The 21,065-nt window shown below is 39.9% G+C and overlaps 1 protein-coding gene across 2 annotated transcripts; it reads left to right on the forward strand.

Annotated features, from left to right (window-relative positions):
- Positions 1–407: 407 nt before the first annotated feature.
- On the forward strand, positions 408–20,868 carry esr2a (estrogen receptor 2a). Of its 2 annotated transcripts, none has more exons than XM_084432391.1 (11): positions 408–574; positions 3,984–4,135; positions 7,239–7,741; positions 7,854–8,020; positions 9,223–9,339; positions 10,512–10,835; positions 11,931–12,069; positions 17,665–17,798; positions 19,481–19,664; positions 20,095–20,291; positions 20,469–20,868. In XM_084432391.1, the coding sequence occupies exons 3-10, from the start codon at positions 7,341–7,343 to the stop codon at positions 20,279–20,281; spliced, it is 1,653 nt and encodes a 550-aa protein (XP_084288517.1). In that variant the 5' UTR covers positions 408–574; positions 3,984–4,135; positions 7,239–7,340; the 3' UTR covers positions 20,282–20,291; positions 20,469–20,868. The 2 variants fall into 2 exon arrangements, with proteins under 2 accessions (XP_084288517.1, XP_084288518.1); XM_084432392.1 differs by having other exon boundaries at positions 412–574; positions 3,984–4,131.
- Positions 20,869–21,065: the final 197 nt, after the last annotated feature.

Here is a 21,065-nt window from a genome sequence, read left to right on the forward strand (position 1 = left end):
ATTACAAGTGTAGCCTTTAATATTTTTATCAGGCTTTGATAGGTTTCTTCCCAAGTACCATCATTTCTGAATGGGCTGAGGCTGGGATTTAGTGAGTTTGAAGTGAAAGTATTTGATGAGCGTATACTATGCGCGGAGATCATTCACTCAATATTATTATCTCATTTTTGACATAGGTGGCTTTTAGAGGCTTTTGCATCGGATATATATATATTGTTCAAAATGTAGTGCATAAAAGGAAAGATCCAGCTGTTAAGTGTAGAAAACAACTGAACAATGATCATTTTCATCAGGTTCATACAGAGTAGGCTAGCTTTGAAAAGCAGATGTTCAGCAGGAGGAGGTGATTCAGGCGGGTGTGGTCAGTGACGTACAGACTCATAAGTACGAGCGTTCAGTGACAGACTGAGCAGAGCACACTTTAACATGTATCCTGACAGCTCATCAAAAGACTGGCCGTTTCCCCTTGCACAGGCTTTTACCAGCGATCAAATCAAGCAATATTATTCTCGTCTGGGATAATTATCGACTTCAAGCCTTACAGTAGACCATCTGCTGACATCGATTGCAACAGGTAGGCTCACTGTCTTCCAGCGTCCGTTTGTAGCATTGTGAGTAAACTTTCGTCCTACATCAATCGGATTTCATTTCATTCAGAGCGTGTGCTCGATTACAGTACATTTGTTTACGTGTGCACTTTTCAGACTAAAATGACGTAAACAGGTTAATGAATGGAATTATGCAGAACGTCAAATTTATTTACTTTAACTCGGCATGTGGAAGAAAGGTTTAACGCTCAGAGACCCAAGCCTTGATACTGTTTTAGGAAACCACTCGTATTAAAATAATGATGTAGCCTATATTTTGTTATCATTAGGCTATATTTCACTGTTATTTTATACAGAAAGTGGTTAACGCTACATTAAAGTAGTTGTCTGTATGATATAGGCTAGGCTACTAAATGTATGAAAGAAACTTGACTGTTTTTAAATTTGTCTAGTAGATAAACGAGGACTGTTTAAACTGAACTGTGATAATTGATCATATTAAAAACATTGACACAATAAAGGTGATCAAGTCCTTCATCTGAATTATCTGACAGTACATCTTAAAACATGAATAGTTAATTCATCAAAATAAAAAAATAAAAATACCCTCCAGTGATTGTAACTGTATATAATGTTGTATATTTAATACCAATACTTAAAATTATGTTTTTATTATTATTATTATTATTATTATGAAGCAAAAATTACAGAACAGTATAGAAAACTGCTGGAAATAGTTTACCTATATGATTGATGACCTGCTGCATTTTTGCTACACCTAGAAAAATGTACACAAATGAATGTAGGCTATAGTTGATTGCTATACGATGATAAACCACTGGTCAAATAGACTACTTATAAATTACTTGTAAAACTAAAAGTCAGCAATGATGTCAGTGAGCTGTGACCTTGTTGTGACCTCAGCAAGTGGTGACATTTAATATGCAAAATTCTGATAAAACTTTTGTTGCACGGTAATACAACTTTAGTCAACTTTAGTTTTTAGTCTGTGGCAAAGACACAGGTCTATGCATCAGTGACAGTAATACATCTACTTTGATACAGTATGTGATTTTAACTATTCAAACTTGAACGGCTGAAGACTGTCAGTTGGATTGTTTAATAACAGCCAGATTGTGCCAGATAGGCTCTTTGCAGTTTCCTTTTATCCGCTCTCAATTAAATAGGCCATTTTAGCTTTCCCTTTAAACTGGACAGTTTAAATTCCTACCTGCAGTAGGGAATAAAAGTAAAATGACTAAAATCAATTTTTTTTAGTTTTTTATGATTAATAAAATAAATACCATGAAATACATGATATAAATATACATTCTTCTGTGTTGCCAGTATATCAACAATTATCTTACAGATGGACAAAATCCTGAGACTGAACAGTATACTGTAAATTGGTACAGAGAAATATAGATATATAGATGGGGCTGCTGCCTCTCTGCTGAGATTTCCAGTAATTACGATTATAGTTTGTAGCATTCACTGAAGAAATATGGATTACATAAAAATTACCACCAGCTGCATCATTTTGCGGAGTGACTATGGTCTAGTCAAAGCAGATCTACCTTATGGACATCTATGTGAAATGAAATGCACAAAACGTCTGCATAAAATATTCTTAAATATAAATATGGCATAGTATGTTTTTTGATTTATGTATCTGGCAAATGATTTTGCACCTTTGCATTCAAATGATTAGTTATTTCAGTTCTTGCTTTCCCTGGGAATCGAACCTATAACCTGCTGTTGCTAACATCATGTTTTACTGCTTAAACTACAGGAACACTTATTAAAGCAATAAGCCCTGTGAAGCCAAGTTTTACAGAGAATTTAGAAAAGCTAAGGGACGATGTTTGGCGCGACGCGGAGCGTCTCAGCTGTTCTAAATTCACTGTAAACCACAGCTTCACGGGGCTTATTGCTTTTATAAAACGGCTTGACCATAAACATATTTCTTTTAATGAGGTCACAGGTGTATCATTGTAATTTAAAATGGCTTCAAACATGGCTCAACCAATCAGAATTAAGTACCGGAGCTATCCGTTTTATAAAATATATTATAGCGCTCCATTTTTACGTGCACTATATTATTAGAAAAGGTTGATAGTCTTAAGGGTTTGCATTAGGCTCAATGGTGGTCTTCCCCCTGGTTCCCACCACTCCTGCACAGGGCATGGTTTCCGTCGCTCCTTCTTTCCTTTATCCGTTTTCCGCCAGAGAAGGGAGTGAGGGAAGCTTGAGAAGGGAGATCACACCGCGGCCTTGGGCTTTTGTTTTTGGTATGCACTGCTGGCCGGTGGCCGGGTGCTCTTTTGCCTCAAGAGCACGCATCATGCCAGACTAGTTGTCAGTAGAGAGTTGATGCAGGCAGATTCAGTCTGTGCTTTCCAAGTCTCCTCCTTCTCTCTGTCTTCCATTCTATCTTAGTCTTTCTTAGCCTCCTATCAGAAGAATTATAGGAGTTGGAGGTTACTGCGTTTTAATGGGAAGAATAGTTTCCCCATTATCTTAATGGTGGGAATGAACAGAGTGTTCATTACAGATTGGTATTGAGGTATTTGACAATGTCTGACAAAGTCATCCGCCTAGTGACATTTCTGTGGTTCATGAAGTAACTAAATACATGGAGTACATTAAAAATACCTAACTAAAGAGATACCACTACCAGCAGTGTAAAAAATGTCCCATTCATTTTACATACAGAAAAAACGGCAGCTGTGGTTGCCAGAATTTCACCTTAAAAATACTTTGTTGTTTCCATTGTTGCGGGGTTGCATATTACTGCCTGTATCACACACACACACACACACACAAAAAAACGAATGTACATTATAGATAACAAAATATAAACTATTTAAATCAAATACATTCATGTGATGTCACACCTTCTACTGTTTTACATGTTATAATATTCATGTAATTCATAGTTGTTGTTTTTTACTTCCAAAAATGTACATTTGTCAATATTTTACAGTAAAATTACATACAATGCAATGTGAAACCATTTACAGTTTTTCTCTGTGTACAATCAGGTAACTTACAGTTAACCAGTTAACAGGTTTTTACTGGAGCAATTTATAGGCTAGTCTTTTTCTGTAAAATTACACAACAAAAGTACATTGTGTGATGTGAATAAAGTATATAATTTGACATCTTATTGACTTATGCTGATGGAAAAAGAGGTAATGAGTGCCTTTAGTTTTGGATCAGTTATTTAATTTTAAAACATACTATAATAATAATTATTTATTTATTAGTAATTGTAATAATAATAATAAAACATTAAAGGGATAGATCAAATATTGTTTTAATTATTTATAAAAATAGTTAAAAAAAAAGAATAAAAAAAAAGAAAAAGTTTGCTGTTCAGAAAATAGGTTGCTTTCTATATCATCACTCAATTTCCTTTCTGTCATTGTGCAGGTACTTGTGCTCTGTGCAGGGTATGTTTTGGCCAGTTGCCTGTCTGCACTGAAACGAGGGTTCAAAAGTCCTCGGCTGACTCACGTTGGCAGTCTGGAGAGACGGTGTGGCTAACTGCCTCTCTCACAAGTACAGTCTACAATACTGTGTAGGTAAGAGTCACTTTAACAGACTTCTGTGTTAAAATTAAGAACTAACATGTGCCATTAGAAAGACAGCACTGCAAAGAGCTGAGAGAAATAGAAATGTATCTTTATTATGCCTTGATTCATTTTAATGGATATTTTGTGTAAGAGAAATGTACGTTCCTAGGCCTCTTTGAATGCAACCTACTGTAGATTCATACCATTACTGAGCTGTATGCAATAGGCTGAGTTAAGTTTAACCCTCTGGGGTCTAAGGTGTTTTTGGGGTCCTTGAGATGTTTTGACATGCCCTGACATTTGTGCTTGTAGATGTTTGTATTTTTAAGAGAATAATGTTTATGCATGGTTATTGAAAAAACTAAAAATGAAAGTTTCTGAAATAAGGCCACAAAACACAAACTAAATGTGAACTGGCCTAAAATAGGCAGATATGCAAGACACGCAGCTGCTTTTTCAGTGTTCACAAGCTAAACGTTTAAAACAAACATCTGCTATTAAATTGTAGTGAGACAATGCTAGGTAGGTGGTGCTAGCAATGTCGAGGTCAATCCAGGGAATGCATGAGCAGATAAAATGTATATCTTGAATGCAACATAATTCACCTTGGATAGAAGCATCTGCCAAATACATTTGAATGTATATGAATGTGTAGACAGATCACATTTTACATATGTTATGAGAGTGAGTTAAAACTATTTATACAAAGTGGAATTTAATGACATTTTTCAGTTTTTTTGGTGGAACAGTGTGTAATAGTCTAATCCTCCTCAATCTAGTCTTGTCACTCATTTTGCACTATGAATGACTTGCCAGTAATCATTAACTTAAGGATGCATCCTGTCTTGGCCCTCCGCTGTGCAACAACTCCTTTTTTTCTGGTTGAAACTTAATGAAAATAAATATATTACTGTCAAACGTTTGGGGAGAGAACGATTTTTTTGGAAAGTATTTAACACTTTTATTCAGCAAGGATTATTAAATTGATAAAAAGTGATAGTAAAGACATTTACATTGTTATAAAAAACTATTCCAAATAAATGCTATTCTATTCATCAAGGAATCCTGGAAAAAATGTGAGCAAAACAACCTTTTTCAACATTTATAATAATAAATATTTCTTGAGGACCAAATTAGCATATTAGAATGATTTCCTGAGGATCATGTGACACTGAAGACTGGAGTAATGATGCTGAAAATTCAGGAATTTTAAGGAATAAATTAAATTTGAAATATATTAAAATAGAAAACAGTTATTTTAAATTGTTGTAACATTTCACAATATTACTGTTTTACTGTATTTTTAAATCAGTGCTGTTTGTTGAGAATAAGAGTATTTCAAAAATACAAATATTCAGACCCCCTTACATTTTTCACTCTTTGTTATATTGCAGCCATTTGCTAAAATCATTTAAGTTCATTTTTTTCCTCATTATTGTACACACAGCACCCCATATTGACATTTTTGCACATTTATTAAAAAAGAAAAACTGAAATATCACTCATCATTCATCTTTCCCTCGATTGCAACCAGTCGTCCTGTCCCTGCAGCTGAAAAACACCCCCACAGCATGATGCTGCCACCACCATGCTTCACTGTTGAGACTGTATTGGACAGGTGATGAGCAGTGCCTGGTTTTCTCCACACATACCGCTTAGAATTAAGGCCAAAAAGTTCTATCTTGGTCTCATCAGACCAGAGAATCTTATTTATCACCATCTTGGAGTCCTTCAGGTGTGCTTTCATGTGTCTTGCACTGAGGAGAGGCTTCCGTCGGGCCACTCTGCCATAAAGCCCCGACTGGTGGATGGCTGCAGTGATGGTTGACTTACTACAACTTTCTCCCATCTCCCGACTGCATCTCTGGAGCTCAGCCACAGTGATCTTTGGGTTCTTCTTTACCTCTCTCACCAAGGCTCTTCTCCCCTGATAGCTCAGTTTGGCCGGACGGCCAGCTCTAGGAAGGGTTCTGGTTGTCCTAAACGTCTTCCATTTAAGGATTATGGAGGCCACTGTGCTCTTAGGAACCTTAAGTGCAGCAGAATTTTTTTTGTAACCTTGGCCAGATCTGTGCCTTGCCACAATTCTGTCTCTGAGCTCTTCAGGCAGTTCCTTTGACCTCATGATTCTCATTTGCTCTGACATGCACTGTGAGCTGTAAGGTCTTATATAGACAGGTGTGTGGCTTTCCTAATCAAGTCCAATCAGTATAATCAAACACAGCTGGACTCAAATGAAGGTGTAGAACCATCTCAAGGATGATCAGAAGAAATGGACAGCACCTGAGTTAAATATATGAGTGTCACAGCAAAGGGTCTGAATACTTAAGACCATGTGATATTTCAGTTTTTCTTTTTTAATAAATGTGCAAAAATGTCAACAATTCTGTGTTTTTCTGTCAATATGGGGTGCTGTGTGTACAATGAGAAAAAAAAAAATGCACTTAAATGATTTTAGCAAATGGCTGCAATATAACAAAGAGTGAAAAATTTAAGGGGGTCTGAATACTTTCCGTACCCACTGTACATAAAAATTCTTACCGACCCCAAACTTTTCAGCTGTAATGTTGAAAAGGCATAGTTTCAGTCCTGGTTGCTGATTAGTGAATACTGCATTCCTGCTTTGCTAAAACACACAATATATGAATGGCTATGAAATGAAACACAGTCACCTACCTATTCAGTACTGTATATATCTAAGTGGTGGCAACAACAATTAACCTATATCTTCTAGTGTGGAAGCTTTTTGATGCCATAGACCCCTAAATATAACAAGGGACCTTTTCCCCAAATAGACTGTATTTAGTTGTATATAAACTCATTTACACTGTTTGTGAAAACAGTTAGAAGAATGTAAGGTTATACCATATTTGGCCATTGATTTAAAAGTTTAAAAGTTCCTCTGTTTCCATTCATTTTGAACCTCTAATTGCATTTGCTTCCAAATGCCATCTTATTATTGATTATTTGAATGTGCTTATTTTCTAGAGATAGAAAGTGAAGAGCTGCAAAGATCCGCTCGCTTGAACAAATTTAGAATGAATAATATGTGAATTTTTTTCCAGTTCATTTCTCAACTTAAACTGAAATCTTCTTGTCGATTATGCAATAGGCTATGTCGCGTTTCAGTATTGATGACTAAGGAGTTCAACATGACATACATCAACAGTCCCCTGTTGATGATGCGACAGCGCTGAACTCATCTACCTTCACCATGTCCGAGTATCCCGAGGGAGAAAGCCCTCTGCTTCAGCTGCAGGAAGTGGACTCCAGCAGGGTGGGAGGTCACATCCTCTCTCCTCTCTTTAACTCCTCGTCTCCATCCCTGCCGGTGGAGAGCCATCCCGTCTGCATCCCATCACCCTACACAGACCTCGGCCATGACTTCAGCACTCTGCCCTTCTACAGTCCCGCTATGCTGGGTTACGGCACATCGCCCCTGTCCGAGTGCTCATCAGTGAGGCAGTCGCTAAGCCCCACCCTCTTTTGGCCACCTCATAGCCAAGTTTCGACACTTGCATTGCATCAACAACAGACTCGACTACAACAAAACCATCCATCTGGTGGGACTTGGTCGGAACTTACACCACATGATCACAGCGAAGAGGAATACAGGTATGCGGAAGCACAAATCTTTTTTTTTTTATTTCAGAAGGTCACGTAAAACTGGTTGTCTGTCTAACTAGGTTTAAGCTGCTCAGATGCATGTGTGCACTCCTCTTTATAGAAAACCGCTGGTGAAGAGGGTAGCAGACGCAGAGGAGACTTCTACCTCTTTGAGAGGTAAAGCTGACATGCACTACTGTGCCGTCTGTAGTGATTACGCCTCTGGGTACCATTATGGCGTGTGGTCGTGTGAAGGATGCAAAGCCTTCTTCAAGAGGAGTATACAAGGTATCACTCTCTCAAAAGTACATTGCACTGATATTCAAATTTTGGCCGATATTAGTAATCTGATGATCATTTTCACGTTATTGACAATATCTGATAAATGGCTGGTATAAAAATTAATTTGTCAAGTCAAGTCACCTTTATTTATATAGCACTTTTTACAATGCAGATTGTTTCAAGCAGCTTTACATGGATAACAGGAAAATAATGCAATAAAGTTTGTTTCGGCTGTACAGCAGATTTAGAAGAATAGAAGAAGATAGTGTTAGCGTCATTCATTTATCTAAATTAATAAAAAATAAAACACTAAAAACTAACATCAATAATTTTCATGTTATGGTCGATAACGGATAAATGGCTAATAGTAAATTTCAATTAGTCAAAATTAATTAAAAATCATACACTTAAAAACTAAGCTAAATATATTTTAAATGCAAATTTGTGTGTAAAAATGCACAAAAGCAAATTCAGGCAATCCAAAATTATAATCGACAGTATTAAAAAATGGGTATTCATTTTGAGATTTGCTAAAGATTTCAGTTCCCAGCGTTATTAAATTGATAATGTTTTTAAAGACTAAGTGAGCGATGATGGGTAATCCAAGTGTAAATATATATATTGTGGTATATACTGGTAAATTAAAAAAATTCTCCATCCCTTCTATGAAGATTAAAGTTTGAAAATCTCCCACATGCATTTATAGAAAGTTCAGCATTCAAAATGTAACTGAGAGTGATGATTGCGTCATCGTGAATTTGCATTCTGATTTGTGTTTTGACCTGGGTTTTTTTTCATCTATTTGCATGCTGAATTGTGAGTGGTCTTGTCTTACTTGCATATATTAAACCATACATAGCCATCTTCACAGTACATACAGACGCCTTCACAGCCATTTTTTCCATCAGAAATGCTCATTTAGCCAATCTTATTACATGACTCTGGAATAATTCATTCTAATTGGTCAAGCATGACCTTCTGTGGTCAAATATTTTTATATAATGACTTCTAAAATGTATTATTTTTCCATTGTCCCAGACAACCAATCGTATACACAGCTGTGCTATCTTCATGTCTCTAGAAGACCACTCTGCTTTACTTTGGGGTCCTTTAAACATAGTAGCAGTTTTTTTTATTGTCAGACTTGTTACGATTTGAACACGCATCTGTTCAGTGGCTAATAGGGAACATCTGATTCATTTTCTCAGGACACAATGACTACATCTGCCCTGCCACCAACCAGTGCACCATCGACAAGAACCGCCGCAAAAGCTGCCAGGCCTGCCGACTCCGGAAGTGTTATGAAGTTGGAATGATGAAATGTGGTGGGACGCTGTCTCCTTTGTTCTACCAACACCCTTTTTACACCCACACAGTTACCAAATACTTAATGAGAGATTGCTGAGTGCTGAATGTCCAAAGTCATTGACTTTATGTTCCAAGATTAAGCAGCTATCGTGCCGTGAAGTTGTGATATGCATCAGCATTTTAATGATAATGTGATAGAGCCATGATTATTTATAGATGTTGGTCAAACATTGCACCAAAACAATACAATACTCAAAATTCATCTCATCATACATAATTCTTTGTTTTAAGATTTCAAATAATATGATTTCACACAATTTTGGACCAGACAACAGTAAAACAGATCTGGTAGATCAAGATGCAACTTCTTAGGTCTTGCATTTTGTCTTTTGAGCTGTTTGTGAGTATCTCGGAGGGCTTTTCCTTCAAAGAACAGTGCTAGCTGAATTAAGTCTGTGTTGCTGTGGAGACTGTTACTGTCTAGCCTCATCCACTCTTGTAATTGCTGTTTTAGGGCAGTCTACTTTCACAGCTTCGCTTCAAGGTTAGAAGAGACTAGTGAGATAAGTACTCTTATCTCACTGGTTGATGTGTTTGGCTTGAGCTCTTTAGACTTAATCATACATCAAATACAGTTTTGTCATTTGTTTTTGCAGCTTTCTGGCTTTGCCTTCTGCTCGCCCATATTTTTGGTCTCAACTTTTTCATTTTTGTTGCCCACCATTTTTCAAATGTTTTTTTTTTTATATTTTCCCCTCAAAATATTACCAGTTAAGTGTATTATTTCTGCACTGCTAGTGACACCAAACGTAACTGCAAAGGCAATGAATGTTTCCGAACACTCCCTCTGTCTACCATTGGTTGGACAAACACACAGTCCCGCCCACATTCACACCATTGGTTGCGGCAGTGTTGCTGTACTGGTCAGGATTATCAAACAAACATAGCAATGTTTTGCCAGAGTGTTTGCACTTTGGGGAAATCAACATACGAATGAAAGATTCTACATAGTAGATTGTACTTTGCAACTATTTAATATAAAAACAATTACACACTTCCCTTTATTATCATATCACTTGCTATTAAATGGGTAATTACTTGTATACTTAGTCAGATGTCCAGTATAATCCTTTCAACCAGCATAGACGAGGTGGAAGTGAATGGTGCAATTACATTGTGTTTTTTACAGGGTTACGGCGAGATCGTGGCAGCTACCAACAAAGAGGAGCACAGCAGAAGCGACCGGCACGATTCTCTGGCAGGATGAGAACCAGTGGCCCAAAATCTCAAGAGATAAAAAGTGTCCCGTGTCCCCTCAGTGGAAATGAGGTGGTTAACATGACGTTGAGCCCTGAGGAACTAATCGCTCGCATCATGGATGCAGAACCACCTGAGATTTACCTCATGAAAGACATGAAGAAGCCATTTACTGAGGCCAACGTCATGATGTCACTGACCAACCTGGCTGACAAAGAGCTCGTTCACATGATCAGCTGGGCCAAGAAGGTCCCAGGTGAGTGTATAACCAGATTTAAAAGAAAAACTGATTCAGTTATATCTATACTCAGTGTGTTACTGTATTTCTGTTGGTTCATAGAACTTTTCCAATAACACAAACTGCAAATGCACATGGAATTGAGGTATTTGGTCATAGCATGTGTCAGTTTGTAGACCAAACCTGGAAGGCTGATTCACTATGGATTCCCTCTGGAATATCTAATGGGTTTTAGAATAGCAGTTTGGGATTTATGTGTACACAACAGTAATGGATGTGGTAATATTACTTGAAGAGAATTTGTCATTTATCATTTATATTAAAAATAAATTGCATTACATCATACCCTGTTCAAACATGAATTTTGAAACTGTTTTGTGCTTTTGAAATGTTTCTAAAAGTTGCTGCATGACGTATACAACAGTTGTCTACTGAATTTCACATCATTTGTCAAGCACATAAACCTGCATCTTTGTTCTGCTTTTAGCAGTTTGAACATTGCTTGCTTGAACACATGGTTGTGTGGGTAATAATAAAAAAAATCAGTTCTTGAATACATGGGTTAGAAACACTTGTTTTAGAGTTAGTGCACAATGTGCAGTACAAGGATGTGAGCTTATGTGCTAAACAAATGACGTGAAATTCATGCGTCAGCCGTTTTAATCCTCATGTTGTCTCTTGTTTGCAACTTATGTTTTTAAAGCACACAATTTTATATTCTATTTGATTACGGTATGACTATGATTCATGCTGTCGAACAAAGCGTCTGCTCATGTAATGTTAGCCACAGACAATATTGAACTCATCAAAACTCAGTATAATAAAAAACAACTTTAGAAATTCATGGCTCAAAATTGTTAATTGTCTTTCAGGTTTTAGGACTTCAAAAAGATCTTTATATTGAACTTTGAAGAACCATTTCTGTAGTGGATGCATTAAATGAATTAAAATGAGTAGTTTCTGAAGTAGATGGATTTCTGAATTGAAGGGACCTACTCTGCTAATTTTGGATGCAACCTGTAAACTATGGATTGTGTTTGATCGCTATTGGTTGAATGAGGCTGTTGTTGGTTGTGTGTGCAGTTGGTAACAAGTGCTTATTTCTCCCTTCAGGTTTTGTGGAGCTCAGTCTTTTTGACCAGGTCCATTTGTTAGAGTGCTGCTGGTTAGAGGTGCTGATGCTTGGACTGATGTGGCGCTCTGTTAATCACCCTGGAAAGCTCATTTTCTCTCCAGACCTCAGTCTCAGCAGGTAACTACTGTGAGCTAATTGTGTTTATCCTTCCCATTGCCTAATTTATGAACAGGCTTGTTAAACAGGAACGTGCTTGAATTCATTTCTCCGTTCTCACATGCTTTAGGTGGTCAGTATTTTTATGCAGCTATCCATTTGTTCCCTTTCAGTCGCTCACGTTCAACATAGTCGATGTGTCGACATTGGGATCACGCCAGGGAGCCAGTCATCTTCGAGTACTGTTGAAACAAACCAATGGAATTGGCGTGCTTGATTTGCATCACACACTCCGCCCCCGCAGCGCGGGTATAAATACGGAAGTGTTAGTACTATACTAGTTGCCTTTTGTTGTCGATCGTTTGATGTCTCTGAAGAGTGCTGGTGGTTTCTACAGCGCGAGTGCAGCGGTGATCGCAAGCTTTGAGCTCTCAACTGCTGTTTTTACAGCAACAAATTTCTAAATGTTTGTGTTTGTTGACGACTGGTTAGAGGGCGGAAAGGTGAGTGCTTCACTGTTTCAGTTCACTGTTCAGTGTTGCCGCGGTCATTCCCCTGTGTGCTCCGGAACTAGTGATGAGTCCTATTTCCTGAAAGAGCAACACGGGTGCGTTTGCATCTTTTTCAAGATGTCATTCCACCACTGCGTTTCTGGATGCGGTCGTTCCCTGTTCCTCTCTTACAGTCACAATTGTTGCATCACGTGTTTGGGCTTACAGCATGCTGAAGCAGCTTTTGTGGACGATCCATGTTCCCATTGCGGGAATATGACTGACGCGGTGTTGAGATCGAGACTCGCCTTCGTCCGCGAAGCTGGAGTCCCCATTACCATGCCCCACCCCCGGGGTCAAATGCTCCTAAAAATTTGTGACTTTAGTCACACCTAAGTGTTGAGCAGTGCTCCTGTCTTGTTTGCGCACATCGCAGTCTACTGGCGAAGGACGCGATGCAGCCGCTCCCTCCAGCCGATGTGAAGGCCGGCTTCTATAAGCCCGTACTTCATTGTACCCTAGAGAGGTGGGTCACAACCATCTTGGTCCTGTGTTAATTAAGACAGGCCCTTTTTCGAAAGCCTCTGTTCAATTTGTTACACAGAGATGCATTTCCAAATGCTCCGTACTTAAGATCTCTATCCTTACGCACCACAGGCCATCCTGTGAAATATCAGTACAAAGTCCTACCCTTCAAGTGCTCATAGCCAGTTGGGTCCTCAGGTCAACTGGGAAAGTCCACGGGCTGAGGATCTCTTTTCTAGTTTGGAGATGGATTCGGTCCACTGCATCTCTGAAAAAGAGTGTGTGGATGGTTATAGAAGTGTATAGAAGTGAGAAAGGGTCCCACTGAAACTCTTCAGAGGCTCCTGGGGCATATGGTAAATGCAGCCGCTCTGCTTCCTCCATATGAAGACCGCTTCAGCACTGACTTCACGGCCGAGTCCCGAGGTGGCCGTGGCAGAGCGGCACGCTCCGTGTGAAAGCACCCTGGCCTGCCGCCAAACCCTCAGTCCGTAACAGACCTTTTGTTTCTCCGGGCCAACGGTCCCTAGAACGAGTGTCCATCAATACCGGCTGAGGGGCCACGTACAAAGGGCATGCAGTAACGGAGGTCTGGACGGCCCTCCGACTGCATTGGCATCCATTGCCTCGAGTTGCTTGCAGTTCATCTCGCTTTGAGACACCGCTACTCAGCGAATTTGTACTGGTCTGAAAAGACAACATTGCGACCCTTGCGCTACACTTCCCTCGCATGTCCCGCCTGCTCAATCGTGCCGCTGACGAGCCTCATGACAGCCTATGGCCCAGGGAGAGTGGAGTCTCCGTCCCCAGGTGGTCTAGCTATTTGGGACCACTTCGGGGCCGCACAGTTACATCTGTTGCCCCTCCGGACTCGTCCCTCCGCCAGTTGTTTTTTCTCCTGTCTGAGTGGACATCCCTCCCACAGAAAAAACTCTTGCACAACTGTGCTAAAGTTAGGGAGGAGATGGAGCAGGTATTGCTAGTTGCCCCTTATTGGCCCAACCAGACCTCTCCTCTCGACAGCCCTTCCTAACTCCTTCCTCTGAGTACATTCTCAGGGATGGGGCATGATGGCACCATGATGCAGTGGATACAAATCCATGGGAAGCACGACTTCGTCAGGTTCCTGAGGGGAGCAAGGAGACTGAATTCGTCTTGTGCCCCATCTTTACTCTCTTGGGACTTATCTCTGGTGCTACTGCACTGCAGATACCTCCCTTGAGCCCTGCAGACAGTGAGTTAAAAATCCTGTTTTTAGAGAAACAGTCCTCCTGCTTGCTTGGTCTCTATCTAGATGGTAGGGACTTGCACGCATTTTCGGTCAACGAATCGTGCCTGGAATTTGGGCCGGCTAACTCTCATGAAATCTGAGACCCCGGCCTGGATATGTGCCCAAGGTTCCTACCTCTCTTACTGGACCAGGTGGTGAGCCTGCAAGCACTGCCCCAGGAGGAGGAAGACCCAGCCCTGTTTTTTCTCTGTCCGTCCACTCCATTGTGGTTATACATGCTCAGAATGCAAAGCCTGGACCTCAGACCAGCTTTAAGGAGACCAGCAGAAGGGAAGGCTGTTTCCAAGCAGAGGTTGGCTCACTACATGTGGTTGCCTTCATCTTGGTGAGAAAGTTTTCCCAAGATGCATGTGCCCACCTGGGTGGTGAGCTCCTCCTAAGTGAGAGTATTGCTCCCTTTTAGGTGTTGACACAGAGTGCCTCGCTGAACAGATGTTAAATAGAGTTGGGGGCTGGGCGACACCTATCACGTTCGCTAGAGAACTAGCCTATGTGTCGAACCGCTGCTTCCCGTGGGCTTTCTTTACATGAAGCCAGTTTCACTGTAAGCCCGGTTCTAAGTGTCGGCTTACTGCGCCATTCCCCTCCTATGGACTGGATACGTGCGCAATTCTTGCTCCAGTAGAGTTCCCCTTATTAGCCGAACCCTGTCCAGTTCCTCCATACCCTTCAGCAATGGACGTGGCGGAACGTCCGCAGCCAGGCCTATCACTCGTATGCACTGGTGGAAACTGTGTTAGGCTGGGTCCATATGTTGTGATCCTTACGGCGATCCCATATGTGTATTCTTCCACGGTACGGCTCCCTGCGGCGAGCCCGTGTCTTCATCACTGTCCGGTTGAGTCTCCCCCTGTCTTAGGCAGGAGCCACCCCAGTGACATTACATATGTTGTACTGCCCGGTCATCCGCCCATACCGGTCATACCTCCCTTCGGGCAGGATGTGGCTTCCGCAGCGTCCCTTCCTTCCATTGATAGGGCACGCTTCCCAGTGGTCCTGTGGAACAGCATTGACTTCCCTGGCCTAAGCCCTGTCCCATCTCTGCCTCAAAAGAATGTGGGAGGATCAGGAGGCTTCTGTCTAGGTGCTGGAAAGTGGCAACACTAGTGACAATTTAATGGAGATCCCAATCAGTCGACTACGTCGAACGTAAGCGACTGAAAGGGAACGTCTCGGTTACATATGTAACCCTCGTTCCCTGAAGGTGGGAACGGAGACGTAGTCCCGTCGCCACTATTGCTGGACCACCGCTGACTCTGAGTTACGCTCGGCTCCTTAGCGAAAAAGCAACTAGTGCGTGCATCCACTTCCGTATTTATACCCGCGCCGCGGGGGCGGAGTGTGTGATGCAAATCACGCACGCCAATTCCATTGGCTCGTTTCAATAGTACTCGAAGATGACTGGATCCCTGGCGTGATCCCAACCAGTCGACCCGAGGGTTACATACGTAACCGAGACGTTCTGTATGCCAGTGTAGTATGAAATCATTTATGGGTGATTTAAGTAAATGATTATGTGTTCTGATGAACAGACACCCGTTTCTTGTCATGTCAAGGTTAAAACACATTAGCCATGGTTAGTCAAAGTTAGCATGCCGACCTATATAATCAGTCAATAGCATTATGCTCTTTTTTTTTTCTGGATCTATTAATTTTGCCAGTAATGTATGCAAAAAATGCAGTTCATACAGTGAAACACATCTCTTCTATGACGAGCATGTTTTTAATTTCTGAATTAAAATGAATTTTGATATATTTTGGGGAACATAAAATAGAAAAATGGCAGGTTGATACAGCCCTCAATATATAATAATAAAGAAAAAAGCCTCAGTAAAAGAACTAAATTCCTTTGGCATAATCTTGTATTAGTATCATTATTTCTAAAAACATGTAATAATAATAATAAAATCACTTTTAGCACTTTTGCTAAAATATGATACATTTTTGAAAACTTTTGTCTGCCAAGTCATATAGTGTGGGACCAACATGCAGAAATAACAAAACAAGAAATTCTATCATATACAAACTTTTTAAAAACTATAATCATGAGATAATTACTCTTACATACATTCAAGTTGAAAAGAAAATACGTTATTACTTTTTAATATATTTGTTACACCACAATTTATTAGCAATAAATATTAATGAATAATAATATTAATATGAATTAAATTTAAAATAGTCTTTAGAATGGTACAAACGTTTTTCAAATCCATTTGAAACCATCATCAATACAAACGGTGTATGTTTCTGATAACTTTGCATGTTTTGAACTAGAATTTTAAAAGTTTTTTACTTTTAAAATGTAATATAAATTGTAACGTGTGTATGTGTGTGGGTGGGTGTTTTCACACTGCAGAAGCTTAGTATAAAGAACTGTGTAATCATAACATAAGCTTTGTAGAATATAGTGAAACATCTCAAGAATACAGATGTGAAACTAAATCAGCGTTTTGTCCAGATGTGTTCAGATGTGTCACAGCGAGTGTGAGGCTTGGTGTGGTGGGAAATAGAGAGCTGCCAGTACAATTGTGGGAAGACAGAAACTGATCCTTCCATGGCTTCTCTGTTATCATGCCCCCTCTACTCCGCTGCCCTTTGTACCCCCCTAACATGGTGTGTACCCATGTTGTTTTCCCAGAAAAAAATATGTGGCCAGGGTTACAGATGCTCTGCAGACTTTATACTGAACTACTCTTCCAATCTGTTCTAGTCATGGGTGGTTTCGCTGTAAATATGCATCTGACGCCAGCCATTCACTGTATTTTCATGGGCTTGGATAAGGAATTCATTGTATCATAGCCAACTGGGTCCATGAGTTGAACTTGGTGAATGATGTCAACATCAAAAAAATGTGCTACAGTACATCTGCCAATTATGACACTCAGTATTATTTGACACAAATACGAATTCCATAAAATAATAGTTACAGAAGTGAGGTACAATGACTTAATTATTTAGCACCCCTGATGTTTAGGTTGTGAATAAGTCTTGTTTAATGCGAAATGGAAGTAGCTGTAAGCTATCTTTGTTCTCTTTGTTCTCACAAGTTTTAATGACACTTTAACAAGTGTTAGCACCATTCTGGTCTCATTCACTGCTGCAGGTCCAATTGTAGCACCTCTTAGCGTCTTAGGGTACTCTGACTTTCCATTAGCCATTTCGCTTTATATAGAATTCAGCATTCGTGCTTTCAGTAGGGGCCGGGTTTGGAATACGGCTAGTTAAGTTTGAGATTGATGCTAGGTCCCGTGTTTCTGATGAGGTAAGCTTATTTGTGAGACTGATGAAGGTCTTTGTGCTCGGCAGGGACGAAGGCAGCTGTGTGCAGGGGTTTGTGGAGATCTTCGATATGCTGCTGGCAGCCACATCCAGGTTCAGAGAACTCAAGTTACAGAGAGAGGAGTACGTGTGTCTCAAAGCCATGATCCTCCTTAACTCCAGTAAGTGTTCTTCTTATTAAAGGGCTTTTGAAATGTGCATGCATTTATAATACATCTATTACTAAAACAAATGTATTTTTATTAGAAAATGAATGTGCATGTTTTGTTGACCTTCCCCATTGGACAGAAAAATCACAGTGGATCTCAGGTGTCTCTGCTAGAAGTAAATAGAGACTGGCATAATTTTTATACTTATATATAAAAAAAATAGCCTTTTTTTTTGTCACATGACTTTCCATAAATATTTAATATCCCCCCATATATACATATATAGATTTGCAATTCAAAATAACACATATTTGATTGATAGGGTTAGAAACAACAGCATTTATTTGAAATAGAGATCTTTTGTGACATTATAAATGTCTTTACTGTCACTTTTGATAAATTTAATGCATCCGTGCTGAATAAAAGTATGAATTTCTTTTCTTTTTTTTTTACTAAACCAAACCTTTTGAATAGTAGTGTGTACTTTGTACTTTTTTTTTAAACAATGTTAAACGCAGCCATAGTAATATTGCATAATAACCAAAATTGGGAAACTTGTTTTATAATTTGGTAATTAAATTTTTTTTTTTTTAGCAACAATAAACTTCAGGCAAAATTAAATTTATGCATTCTGTCTCTAGCACTGGTTTGTAATGTTAAAAGAAATCCAGCATGATGAACAGCATCGTTTCAGCAACAAACAAACTCTTTGCATTCCTTCGGGTCTGTATATGTTGCCACTCTTTTCTACTCACATCGCTCCTGCTGGGATTCGAACCGACGTTTCTGGCATGGGAGGTGGGCGCTCTAACCAGGACGCTAAAGTCCGCAGCGTCAGCCGCTACTGTGCCTTTTGAGACCAGGGGAGTGAGGTTTCATCGCACAGCTCTTGCTAGCTGGCCCTCTAAACCTTCATCCCATCTGGGTCACGGCACCAATGTAACCCCTCTGGTTCTACTCTGGTTCGAACCGGCATTTCTGGCATGGGAGGCGGGCGCCGCAGCCTCTAGCGCGCCTCTTGAAGCCAGGGGAGTGAGGTTTACCTGCACAGCTCTTTACTAGCTGGTCTCCGGTACATATATCATAAATGAATGTTGTGGCCTAGCGCTTAAGCTCCAAAGGCAGGTTCGATTCCAGCTGGTGTCATGCACCAATCATACTCCCCTTTATTTCCTTTCCTCTCTAGTGTCTCTATCAAGTGGCATAAGGCCAAACAAACGTCTGACCTCCACAGAGCTGTAATAAATAGTGTTGACTCGTAACTCAGAAGGTTACTACTATCCCCGCTTTAATTGAAGGGAGTCTTGGCAAGACCAAAACGCTCACACTGTAAACTCTTAATGGGGACAACATGCCTGCTTTAAGGAGCGCTCCACGCTTTCAACCCAACTATCCATTTCATAGCAAACGCTTATGTAAGTAACAGGCAGTACCTGGTTAGTGTTTAATGTCTGAAGGAACCAATATTTCTTCCTGCTCCGATTCCTATGAACTTTTGATCTGTCTTTTCCTCATGCATTATCTCTTTATTTTCAGCCCCCAACAGCTGTCTTCACTTTGCTCCAGATGTGTTAGGTTGTTTTTGAATTGGATATTCTTCTTTATTTGGGTATCACCTTGTATTATTTCAAATGGCTGTAAATGTCTCATCATGGCTTGAATCTCTGTGAACCTGCGCTTGTGCGTCATTGCAGACATGTGTCTGAGTTCGTCGGAGGGAGGAGAGGAGCTCCAGAGGCGGTCGAAGCTGCTGTGTCTGCTTGACTCGGTGACGGATGCTCTGGTATGGGCCATCTCGAAGACGGGCCTGAGCTTTCAGCAGCGCTCCACCAGACTAGCCCATCTGCTCATGCTGCTCTCCCACATAAGGCACCTCAGGTACAAACAATATATGCAGTGCTTTCACTCAGAAAAGGTGGCTTGTGGTCTTGCTTCATACACAGTCATTTGTCTGAATACGGCAGTCCCAGTAGTTTCCAATAGCTAATTTGTCTAGCAATTATCAGTGTAGTGAATCAGTTCTTTTAGATGGTTCGTGGAAATGAATTGTCTCTTTTTGAACCAGGTCACAAATGGAGCATTTGCTTACTAATTAAATTAAATTATATCTGATAAAACTTTAATCTGGTTAGCTACTTGTTGAGCTTTACTGTATTAAATGTAGCTATCCTCATTTACAAAAGGTTAGCGTACTATACTGAACTACTTTAAGTATCTTATAGTTTAGCTAACTTCCTTTTCAAGGTTAGCTTGACTGTATAGAAGACTCTTAAACTAGTGACCTTGTAATCTATCTGACCATCTGTAGTAACAAAGGCATGGACCACCTGCACTGCATGAAGATGAAGAAGATGGTTCCTCTGTATGACCTGCTCCTGGAGATGCTGGACGCTCATATCATGCACGGCTCACGTCTGTCTCACTCCGGTCCCGCTCCCAAAGAGAGCACAGGCGTCCAGGAGGCTTTCACCTGCACTTCTCAGCATGGACCCTAAACTCTATCAGGTGAGATTCAGAAAGAGTGCGCAACATAATGCACAGATGTGACCTTGAAATAAATACAAATAGACTGTTTGATGAAAATGCCTGGTTTATAAAACCAGGTTGCGGTTGCCAGCTAAAATCTTTCCACAAATCCAAAAAAAAAAAAAATCCCATTAAATTTCTTTTCTTTTTCTCCAGTGCTGCAGAATGATCTGTAGTTTTGGGAGGATGGACAACAAATACAGCCACACAAAAAGCGTGGAATAGGATTTCACAAGTTGAAAAACATCACTGATGTCTTGAATGTTCTGATGTGAAATCAAATTTTTTTTCAGACAGGATGGACATGGTGTCCAATTTCTACTTTTTCTTTTCTCTTTCTGTAAAATAAAACAAATCAGCAGCACGATGATGCCTATAGCACCACTATAGCAACTGCTGTAGATAGAGCAGCTATTGACGACACTCAGAAGAAGAAAAAGCTTTAGAAGACCTGAATCAAGCCTCTTTTTTTCTGTCGGAGCAAGAGGAATCATGAATGTCAGCTGGATGTTTTTTGCAGTTTTGTTATTTTGTCACTTTATTTTTGACAAATTGTAAAAAAAAAAAAAAAAAAAAAACTTTACATTTCATCCTGCTCCCTACCCAGTAAACCCCTTTAACACCATAAAGGCCTTGTACAAAAAATTTATACATTTTCTAGATTGATCACCAGTTTATTCCACTGTGAAAACCTTTCCGTTTGTAAGATGAACCACTATACTGATACTTTTGATATTGCACTTTAAAATTTCT

Source organism: Rutilus rutilus (assembly GCF_951802725.1).
Source record: "Rutilus rutilus genome assembly, chromosome: 15".
Taxonomy (NCBI): domain Eukaryota; kingdom Metazoa; phylum Chordata; class Actinopteri; order Cypriniformes; family Leuciscidae; genus Rutilus; species Rutilus rutilus.